At 42.4% G+C, this 12095-nt stretch overlaps 1 protein-coding gene across 1 annotated transcript in view; it reads left to right on the forward strand.

Annotated features, from left to right (window-relative positions):
• Positions 1 to 11418, forward strand: part of plpp4 (phospholipid phosphatase 4) — a 38323-nt gene extending 26905 nt beyond the window's left edge. Inside the window, exons 4-7 of the mRNA XM_071913312.1 lie at positions 1591 to 1654; positions 1905 to 2029; positions 9382 to 9552; positions 11204 to 11418. Coding sequence (XP_071769413.1) covers positions 1591 to 1654; positions 1905 to 2029; positions 9382 to 9552; positions 11204 to 11418 — 575 coding nt within the window. The remainder of the gene's footprint in view (positions 1 to 1590; positions 1655 to 1904; positions 2030 to 9381; positions 9553 to 11203) is intronic.
• The last annotated feature ends 677 nt before the right edge of the window (positions 11419 to 12095 follow it).

Here is a 12095-nt window from a genome sequence, read left to right on the forward strand (position 1 = left end):
CTATCAGCAGGGATACAATGAAGATATTTTGAAAGTTTTATTATCTTTGCTAGCAGACTGCTCTGAGAGAATGACACGTAGATGATTCTACAGTGATTATTTTTTATTGTGGCTAAATAGCATAAAGAATATTATTCATCTACTGAACACAATATTTCATGGCATACAACTGCACCATTGTTTGCTGTGTACAGAGACTGAGTCTACAGCATGCTCCCTCCACATGCAGGTAGAGCACTTGGGCTGCTGCCCCACCTGTAGCAGACAGGGACTGTGACCGGTGCCTGAGAGTGGACCTCTATATTTTTTTGTGATACTCTATAGAGCGCTGAGGGTGCAATTTACCTTCTCAGACCATAATAATAATGCAATTTACTTTTCAACCCGTCATGATGGAGCCTGTAGTGCTCAGCCTCCTCTTAGAGAGAGGGGTCTGAGAAAGGGAACACATTGCAATTTGGCGTCCCATTTTTGCTTCAGCTTACAAGCTAATTGAACTGGTCAAATGGAACATGTCTCATTCTGGACTTTCATCTGATCTGTATGGAGTTTGCCCAAATTAACAAGCTGTTAAATAACGTTGACGTTGTGCTCCTCTCAGCAGGCCAGCGAGATAATACAGCAGAGTGCTGGGAGCGTGGGGTGAATTCAATTGGCCCACAAACTACTGGGATTAGCCCATGGGGGCAGGCACTCCGACTAATGATGACCCCCAGCGATTTGCTACATAACTAATTAAATGGATGTATAGTTACACCTACCTGTCAACCAACTGTAGACCAGATTCTCACTATTAACGAAGTTTAACTGAGGATTTATGCTTTAATGAAGCAACACTTAGGCACAGTGAGGATAGGCTCTAACAAGTTGCTGTCTTTTTGACACCTCCACTGAAAGGACATTTCACAGACTTTTCCCTCCCTATTAAACACATTTGATAGATGTTTGCAGGCTAATGAGGACAGCTTTTGCCTCATTCTGGTTACTCCTTTTTGAATTACCGCTCACATTCAGCTGGATCTACTGTAGGGACGGAACAGAGTTATGAATACGGAATGTGAGGCACCACAGGAGCAGTAGAATAAATCAGAGCTCCAGTACGTTTGGCTGCAACAGGGATGCAATCCAGCTATAGATGAAAGGGTCTACTGGGGAACTTCCTGTGTGTATAAGCGTGTGTGTGTGTCTCTGTGTGTGCGACTCTGCGAACCCTGGGGTATCTGCTATCTTGCTACTGTAGCTCCTGAGAAATGATGAGAGGCAGTTTCATACATGAATCCTGACAAGACTCCTATCCATCCTGTTGCCTCAGAGATTCCCAAAGTCCACGGATCCTGTAATTGGCTGTTTTATTTGTACATTATGTCAGAAGAGCGGGCAACATACCAGAACTTTTATTGCATGGATGGTATAATGGAGTTGAACACTTGGCAGGCAGCATTTCTCCCATAAATCTTACTTTATTTGTGAATTGAATGGGTTGTAAATGCTGTGTCAACCTTGTCTGTTCCACCTCAACAATAATGCTGATGCCACTGACATCTTTGTAAGATGCAAATTTGTCTGTGTTTGTCAATCCTTCTCCTGCAGCGGTGTCACTGGCTCTGGCCCTGAATGGAGTCTTCACAAATACTATCAAGTTGATTGTTGGCAGGTACGATAAACAAACTCAAGCAGTTAAACTGGCTCTATCACTGATGCTAAATGTGCCGTTGTTGGCTCCGCAGACTCCATTTCACATTTTCCAGCTTTGACGCACTAAATTTATGGCCAAGCAGCCGAAAACACCATCTCATGTTGTATTCATGAATATACCCAGGAGGAAAAGCATTTTTTGTCAAGTATATGGAAGTCTTCTCACCGAGGACAAAGGAACCATCTTTTGTGTTTTATTTGTTTTCCAGGCCCAGGCCGGATTATTTTCAGCGCTGTTTCCCAGACGGACAGATGAATGCTAAGATGTTGTGCACTGGAGAGCCAGATCTAGTCTCCGAGGGACGCAAGAGCTTCCCCAGCAGCCACTCGTCCTGTGAGTAACAGTCACCCGTCCAACTAGACCGCTGCCAGCACTGACAACGCAATGCCAACAGATATCAGAACTCGCACACTAACTCATTAAAACTGCATCCAACTGTAGCTATTTACTGGGCTTCATCTGGAAATTGTGCAGAACATTCCACCAAGTAGGAAATAATCCACTCTGCGCGCCTTGGAGCATGTACAAGGTGTTAATTGGACAATTTCACAATTCGAAGTGATAATCTTGTTGCTGCCTCTCTTCAAAGGTATCCACTAATTACAGTATGTCGCGAGGAGTTATCATTCAATTTACACATCCTGAGGCAGTGTTTAGAGTAGCTTATGAGTTGGGTTTATTGAGTCAAGTATATTCGATCCTGTTCACTTGGTTTAGCAGTGTTGGATGCACTCCCACCGTTTCAACCTCATCTAACATCTGCGTGTTCAGCTGTGTGAACCAATGCAGGACTTCTTTTAGACCATATTGCTTTCCAAGCTGTTTTGAGTCCAGCGCTGTCTTAAATAATTCACACGTTTTCCTGTTGTCCAACAGATAAGTGTTGGGTAGTGTGCGTGGGGTGTATGCTGTGGGCCACAAAGATGTTAGTGGTGGTGAATTAAATATGGGGAGTCAAACAGGAATGCAAAGGCTGCATTTGAGAAGAGATATTTTTGAGAAAACGTAAGACTTAATGGGTTTTCTGCCATTGTACATAACACATGCCCTTAACTGCATGGGCTCATATGCTGGCTTATGCTTTGAAGTTGCTTTTCTCCCTACTTTGCTGTCTCTAATCACTGTATACTATTACACAATCTAATAACACTAAAATGCTTACAGTGGAGTTAGGGTGGGCTTCCTGCTCTGTTTTAAGGAAAATGAGAAAATATAAGTCTATATATTCTGCAGTAAGGTCTGCACTGACTAAATAGTGCTTCAACTGTGTGCATGCTATTTGATATTCCGTATTGTTTCTGCTGCTTCGGGATTTATGTTGCACTATTGTTTCCTTTTGTTCAATATTCCTATTACGTTTCCACACCAGACACACTGACAGTAAACAAGATAATTATGCAGAATTCATGAGAACAGAAAGCGCTGGAGAAATGAGTAAATAAGGAAATGATTGCATCCAAGTGAAACATTTAATTGGAAAGATTTCCCAAAAAGTGACACTCCTTGGTGCTATAAACACCCTAAACTCATTTTGAAATTCCATTCATTTTTTATATTCTAATTAAACTGATAATGTGTTTTGTAATCCGTGTAGAAGGTGCTTTGCGCAGGATCAAAGCTTTGCACCTCACATTGAGCCTGCAGTATCAGGAAGAAGGATCTCCTTCTTCCTCCTCCTTTGTGTGTGTGTGTGAGAGAGGGAGAGGGAGAGGGAGAGAGAGAACAAGTGAAGAAACTTTTTCTGTCTTTTTTTTTCAGCTTGTCCATGGTGTGTGCATGGGTGTGTTTACTTGTAATCCTACCCAGAGTGTGATCAGCTTGAACTCACAGAATATATACAAGGCATCAAATCAGACATGGGATTACTTGGACTTTATGAAATATTACAGCATATTGGATATTGGGTATATTGGACCTTAATGGATGAACGTGTGGTCCATATGCAATGTGGGGTAGGAGACGCTGTAGTGGAAATGTTTATTGACGTTCAAGAAGGACACAATTTCATGGCCCAGTCTCATTTCAAATTGATGTTTGAGCATAACATTAAAGTTGCATACTTACAGCTTCTCAGACACCTGCTTTAAGAAAGTGGCTCTTTGAAGTGCTAGCCGTATCCCATTAGAAATGGCAGAGAGGGAGATTGCTCTGTAATTCACTGCACCGCTGTCTATGCATTGCATTCATCTGTGAGCCAGCTCTAATGGCCTTATGGTGTTGCGCTGTGAGTCAGACTGTGATTGAGAGAGCCGTATGACGGGGACGCGGGGAGCACCCATATGCCACCATGTCTAGAGAGGAAAAGAAATCCAATTTCCTGTCTGCGTCCCCTTTCACCAGTACAATGCCTGTTGGACCCCGCGTATGCCGCAGAGCGTCTACCCAGATGAATACAGCATGGTTAGAGTGGACTTAGTCTCATTCAAAATGACATCTGGACATAATGCTACTGTCCCTTTTGCATTGCTTCTGGCTTGTATGAAGCCTGTGACACTGACAATAGTTAAAAGAAACTGCTGTGCATTTACAGACCACTTAACTCTCCCAAAAGGACAAGATCGGATGATCTGCATGCTGAAAATATCACCCAAACCAAGCCTCCAGAGTCATCCAGGACAAAATTGTGAATCTAAGCTACTGTGTTTGATGACAGCCTTTTTAAACCACATGAAATATTGCATTTCAAAGCTGCTCAGATTTTCTGAGATTAGATTTCTCTTTTTTTTCTCCTCGTAGGTAAGTGTGAGTAACGGAAATTGGAAGAGACAGGCCCCAGAAAGAGAAAAACAAACAGATGAATACAAACCCACCTAGACCCAGTGCACCAATAAAGACAAGAATAAAGCAAGCAGGTCCCAAGCATTAGCTGGAATATATGAAATCGTCTCCTTCTTATTTATATTCACCTCACGTTGCACATTCCCTGTGCATATTAAGCCATTAGAAATGATCAATTAATATGCAGTTTTAAAACCATCTGCCAACTTGCCATTTACGTTCTCTTTTTCAATACCCAATTTGAATCCTGTGAGACAGCACTAATCGCAGCTCTGAGTCTGTCTGCACACTATTTTTCATTTATACAATACATATTCATATTGCATTTAGCGTAGTTTGGCATGTTCATCATATTAGTTCAGTACCTAGAGAGATTTGCACCTCTACAAAGCGTGCTCTCAGTTGCTTTCTATTACAGAGATCTCAGCTGGCCATGCTTCAGTCAGTTGAGTACTCAAAGAGGTTGGGGAGCACCTTGCGTAGGACCGCAGCCACAATAATAGGATGCTAATGAGTTCCTGAGAGGCAGTTGCATGTTAATAGAGGAAAAGCCTCAGTGCCCAAGTGGCTGGTTAATATGCAACGCTCCTGCCAGGAGTCAAGGGGGTCTCCCACTGGTGCCTGCAGGGGTCAGAGGTCACAACAAGAGTAAGAGAGAGGAGATGATGTTCAGGTGGAGGATAATTCTGGGAGACAGAACACACAACCTCTACTGTCAGTGTGTGCTTAGGTAATTGGTGTCGATGTGTAGTCAGATAATTCAAAGGTAGGCAGACTTTTTCTAACAGAAAAGTTGAAGGGTCTGCCATTATCAAAATGATTAGCCTAGTGTCTGCAGAGGCCATGTATTTATCCCAAGCCCATCCTGTGAAGTGCACAGTTATAACCCCTGTACTTTGAAATAATAATTCTCCAGTTTAAAATGTCTCCTTCACTGATTCATTTGTTAAAGCCATTGCAGTTTCAACTGAACAGCTACCAATATAGCTTTTCACAGGTAATACATCTGCAATAGGTTGATAATGAAACACTATAAAATCTTCATTAAACTGAAATTCAGTGTAAAAACATTTACATATCAGCACGCTTGACAGTTGTCTTTACTAAAATGCAAGGACTCATCTTCCCTCCCCATGTCAGGGAATCAGTCCCTCTCTCTCTCTCACACACACACACACATGCACACGTGCGCAAAATAAAATCATACAAATTTAACTCTCTCAGTTCTTCGTGTTATCTTTTCTCTTCTGTTTCTAACTACACGTGATTAGTCATTCGTTCATTCATTAGTCGTTTCTATATTCATGTCTTTGTGGCCGGTGATGAGCCGTGCAGTAATCCACTCCGGTTCTGCGGCAGCCACATTAGCGTTACGGCCAGTAAGTCGTCTAATCACAAAACAAGATTGCCCTGCAGGAGCAATGATAAATGTTGCATTAACCTCTGCACCTCAATCTAAATCTACAGATCGCTATTTCAGTTACATGGGGGTTTTAAGATACTCAACATGGCAGCACATTTCATATGAATTCATAGAGTTGCATCTGACAGATGGATGATTGTTATTTTCTTCACTCTTGGCTTTGGTACGCCTTTATAATTTGCCTTCAGTGGAATGACTGGTATGTTTTGGTATTTATCAGATATCGTTTTGATGAAATCATGAAATCCATCTTCCTTCGTTTTCTGCTTTTTGTCTGCATTCTGCCATCCTTACAGAAATCAGATTACCCATTTGCTTCTTTTAAGTATAGTCAGATTTACTGCACTTGGCTCCAGGGATTTTTTTTAACAAAAGAGCTATACAAGGCTTTCTTCAAGCACTCTTGTGCAGAGGAGGAGGATAAAGTTAAAAAGCCTTTATTTCAAATTAGGACATAAAAACGCTGACTGGTTTCGACCGCACAGGGTCTTCTTCAGGGCGTGGCTGGAGAGAGGATGTGAGCCTGAGTGCATCTACTTTAGACACACAAATCACGTTCAATTACACTCCCATCAGTTAAACATACAGCATAAATATGGGAGTATTAGTATTACATGTACACATTCAATTACATTATATCAACTTCACAAAAAGTTAAATTCACAAAAACGGTCTGAAATCAGTTTCCTCATTTAAACCTGGAGATATCAAAGCATCAAATTTGAAAATCCAGTAAGTTCCTGAATTAGGCCTTTCATGACTCCTTTCCTATTGTTATAATTTCAGTACTTTTCTTCAAGAGCACCTTGTAGTACTTAACTAAGTTTGTGACATTTTTGAGCACTTTAGTCTGTTTTATTCTCTAGAAACTTTTGAACAAACCTTGTGCTTGTTTGAAGATGAAATAAGCAACCGCACTGTACTCGTTGCCCCCCACTATCATTATAGGCATCTCTGTTTGTCTCGAAGAAAGTACTTTTCAAAGCTTTTAAAAAAGTGGAATCATTACCATTATCGTTTCTCCCTTCCTTGGTCTCCTCTCTGTCCTGTGGCCTGTGTGGGACGTCTGCTGCCTCCTGAGGAACATCCTTCAGTGGTTACTATGTAAACCTAGTATTGTCATCCTTTGCATAACCCTGATGCAAATATAGCTGGTTAATTCATTATGTTAATGTTACACATAAAAGTGTGTGTGGGTAGTAAGATGCGTGCGGGAGACACATATGTCCCGGCTCATGTATTATGCATATCACCATCGCATTTCCTTTAGTGCAGTCCTCAAGCTGTTGACTCACTTTGTCAATGCAAACATAACATATTGGATGTGTATGTAGAACATTAAGGAAATAACTCATGGAAGTTTATTGCTCCTCTACATTGAACCCTTTTCCCCTATGAAACATGCAGAGGTTTATGTGCTACTTTGCTTTGATGTAAGTTTAATTAGCACATTCCTTCACATCTGTGATACCATTCTGTAACCAACCGGCCATAAGCCAAAGTCTACAGCATCAAAGATGACTATACACACTCTCTATTCACAGTTCATTCACAATTCTCTGTCTCTGCATCGTCCGACAAGTTCCACAAACAGAAGGAGCAGGAACAGCATTTTGTCCCAAGCCATCGAACTGTAAAATCAGTCTTGTAAAAGTGATAGTTTTACTAAGATGATATTGTGATATTTAATGAAGACATTTTGGAAAGTAGAATTATGCTCAATTTTTTAACATACCATTGTTCAATTTTTCATTCTCTCTGGCTTTGCACTGTACGTTGCTAATTTTGTCCTGCTATCTTTTGATTATGTTCATTATGTGTATATCTATGGTGTGTGCAAAATTGAATTTCCCTAAAATGAATTGCCCCAAAGGATAGGGTAGGGTATGATATGGTATGGCTTGATATGCTATGCTACTGTGTGGTATCATGCTATTTTATGATATTGTGTAATGTCATATGGCATGGATTAAATCAGCAAGAGGTGATGCACACTGCTTGAGTAGCATGTAAAGTGTCGCTTAAGGACTATATTCTTAAAAGCAAAACAAACAGAGTACCTGCAGTATTATTAATTTTTTATAAGCAAAGCTTTCTCTCCTCCCAAGGTGCTACTGTGAAAGTGCTATGGAATCAAAACAAGTAATGGAAAACAGGATTTGACCAATATGGCTTTTTAGAGGCTGAAACTAACACTGATACTTCTGGACTGAAGCAGTGGATAGTCAATATTTTGTGCTGATATTCAGTATCTTTAAATTTACCTATTTTCATGCCAACAAATATGAATATGAATAATAATATTCAGTGGTACCCCCAAAATGTAATTCTTGGCAGGATATAAAGGCCTCTAAAACAACATGTATTCCATCATGGGACATTAAAACTCTCTATCGAAACCCAGGACAATATTAAGAAGAAGAAGAAGAAGAATGATCAGTAACAACAGCAACAAGGAAACATATTCAAGCATGGTTTTGTTGATCAAAATTTTGCATTGGAATCAGTTCAGGTTAAGGGCTTCACATAGACAACCAGTGTAGCACTGATGAATTTCATAATAAAAATTCCATCAAACAAACTACATCATATCCATCATATCAGAGGTAAATGACACTGACTGTCCAATTTTTAATAAAATGCCAATATCTGCCTGATATACCAGCTGTCCAGTATATTGGTCTATATTTCCTAATGGAAGTGTTAAATTGTTAATGGAGCCAACTCCTGTTGTCTATCAGCAGGACAGCCGTCAGGACGGCTTTACTTTCTCCCTCTGCCCTGTCTTCCCACCATCCTTCCTTTCTTCCTCTCTCTACAGGCTGCACACGTGTCTCGGCTTCCTTAGTATTCGTGGCCAGTTTCGGGGTCGAGTGACAAATGGGCAGCTGATGGGTGCTGATGGGTGCTGTTTGGCCTGCTGCGGCAGTAAACTAATGACCCTGTCTCAGCACCACCCTCTACAGCTCCATCACAGCGCCTTTAATTCATACAATTAGACCGCCGCTGCTGCTTTTATACTCACCACCATCAACTAAGAGACAGACCCCCTTGAGTGCAGCTGGGCCAGCGGCTGAGTTGCCATTGTTTTTTCACACAGGGCTTTAGTTTTCAGTGTGGCCTCAGGCTTTCCGGTAGCAACCTGTGACTGCTTTATGTTACGGTGGCTGCTTCCGCTGGCTCTTGTATGTAGGCAGCAGCCACTGGAAGAACTGAGCAGAGAGGAGCTGCATGGCAGACTGAATACTGTGCATCAACTACATATCATTGCCTTAGACTCTATACATCTCTTATGTTGGAGTGTATACCGTACTAGTCCCAATTTTGATCCCTGCTGATATGCAAGAGGACATTTTGCAGTGACTTGAAATGACGAGCGCTTTTAATGTGAATGCTGCATGAAGATTCAAGTCTGTGATCTATTATTCTCCCTCTCTTTCTCTTCCTTACTTTGTCTTTCTCTGCCACTTTCCCTCCCTCTCAGTTGCGTTCTCTGGCCTTGGCTTCACCTCCTTCTACCTGGCGGGGAAGCTGCAGTGTTTTACGGAGCAGGGCCGGGGGCGTAGCTGGCGCCTCTGTGCCATGGTGTTGCCCCTCTACAGCGCTATGATGATCGCACTGTCCCGGACCTGCGACTACAAACACCACTGGCAAGGTCAGTCTCACAGCGCAAACACAACAGGAGATGGAGTCTAGACTGGATATTATTTCGCAAGCTTAGGCAAAGCTACTTTGAAATAAATCATAAGCCTACTCAACATACATAGAGTGTTAAATCTGCTTATGTCAGCCTTTAAAGGATTGCTGTGCAGAAGTCTGTTTGAATCACACCTGGTTCGATACACACTTTTGTAGTTACTATGCTAATAATTTATAAGGTGAACTCTGAGTGATGCACACATCATTACAAACAGCCATTCCGTGTTGTTTTAATCACACAAATTTGCAATGTAATCAACAACAAAGTAAGGAATGGCCCAAAAAGTACAAGAATGTACAGGTCTAGCTGGACAGATTGCTTGCTTGCCTATCCAAGTTTCATGGTGGCAGCGTGGAAAGTCTTGCTAATAAGGCTGTTTCTGTGAGCTAAAGGGTGATGAGTGGATTCGATTTCCTGAAAGCTGCCTCAGATGACAGTGAGGTAGCATAAGAGATAGCAGCCTGGGAAGAAAAGAATAATTACAACCTTCTGTTTCTCATATCGAATCAGAAGGAACTGGAGGGAGGCTTGGAGGGAGGCTTGGAGGGATGGAGGGTGGCAGATATGTGGGTGGGGGAGAGAAGATGTGGTAATATGATGACAATTCTGTCATACTGTTAATTACTTCTGGAGAACCATATGTTCCTGGGGAGCAGGGCGAGTACATAACAGACACCTCCCATAAACATCAGGATTCATTTACATCAAAAGCACAACACACAATTTCAAACACAAAAATGACCACCTTCTGAGTCCCTCTTAGTCTTAGTTCTACACATAGTCCCCTCCTCATCCTCCTCCTCTCCAGCAGCAGACAGACTGTAAGTAAGCAGCAGCGGTGCAGCCCATTAAACTTGAGGGGCCCCAATCTGCACTCAGAGTAAACACAAGCTGGGAGCCCCCATTAGCCTGGCTGCTGAGCCATGCTTGATGGATACTAATATACTCACGCTCCCTATGCACTTTGGAGGCGCGCTCTGTCCTCAGGGAGGAGAGGCTGAGCTTCCAATCACTGTCTCGCTGAGGCCACCCTACAAATATATTGCATCAAGTCACACTCTGTTAAATTCAGTTGACAGAAGTCAATGAAAAATTCACAAAGCGAGCCCATGCATTGTGGAGTTTCAGACTGGTAGAAATCGATGTTATATTGTATTCCAATGCTCCCAGAAGGAGACAGTATGGAAAAAAACAATATGAAAAATATGATTTTGGTATAATGGAAACCTCTAGTATATATATATATATATAATATAGCCTTAATATTCACCATGGCAGTGTGATACTATGTGACGTATTATAGCTGAAAGGGGGCAGGTATACTGTGAGACTGTTGACAAAGTGACAGAGACGGTCTGTCCAAAGGCAAGTCAGAGCAGTGATGTTAGCCCGATGCTCAGCAGAACAGATTATAGCACTGGCTTTCAGTTTGCTTTCATCACCCTCTCAACTAGCCAAGCACAAAGAATGCTTACCAGGAATACACTACAGTAAATAATGCCAAATCCATTTCTAAGAGCAGGTGTTGGTTCCACTTCCTCCACATGAGCTAAAATTACCCACGGATGCATACCCTAAAATACGCATTTGCATTTGCACTTTACAGACGCCTTTGTCGGAGGAGTAATTGGGTTGCTGTTTGCCTACGTCTGCTACCGGCAGCACTACCCGCCGTTCCTGCACATGGACTGCCACCTGCCTTATGCCAGTCTGGCCGCCGCCGCCGCCGCCCACATCCCCTCGCATCCCCAGGACGATCCCCAGCCCACCGACAACGCCACCACCCTCCCCCTGGAGGGTCTGACCGAGGGGCCCGTATGACTAGTGCCCACCCAGACCCCCCCCCCCCCCCCGCCACCTTCACCCAGCCACCAAGCCCCCCTACCCATTCCCAATGACTGACTGACTAGCACTTGTATACATTCCAGTGGACAGTAATGCACCTCACCCATCTCTCTACTGTCTCTCTCTCTGTCCCTCTCTCTCTTTCTCTCTACCACCTACATCCTCTTCCGTTTATTTGAATCAGCAGCCGTGCTAGTCTATATTTAGATTTGATGTATGAGAGGAGTCTAAGAATATGGGACACCACTGCTGAGAGGGAAGAGGCGAAAACATGTTGAAAACTTGAGGAAAAAGGTCTTTGTTTAAGGAAAGTCTTAATGGCTGTGCAATGAAGTGAAGGAAGATTTGGTGAGTTTTCTCCTCTGCTTAGTGGGAAAAGGGGGTTCGGAAAGGGAGGTGGGCAGACCCAATAAAATCCCATGAAATGTCACAGCAATTGAACTATTAAATATATTACAGTGTGTCAGATGTCACAGTTCTAAATAATTAATGGGATTCAATAGAAAGTGGCGGCAGAAATCCAATGCCATTCTGTGTGTTTTTCCTTTAGATGTTTAGTTGTAAGCTGCATTTCCAGTGGAGGTCTGACACTTGGTGTAAGACTCAAGGACTTATGGCACAATATTCTCCCTTCCTCTTGCTTTTCAGAATTC

This window comes from Centroberyx gerrardi, chromosome 15, assembly GCF_048128805.1.
Source record: "Centroberyx gerrardi isolate f3 chromosome 15, fCenGer3.hap1.cur.20231027, whole genome shotgun sequence".
NCBI lineage: Eukaryota > Metazoa > Chordata > Actinopteri > Beryciformes > Berycidae > Centroberyx > Centroberyx gerrardi.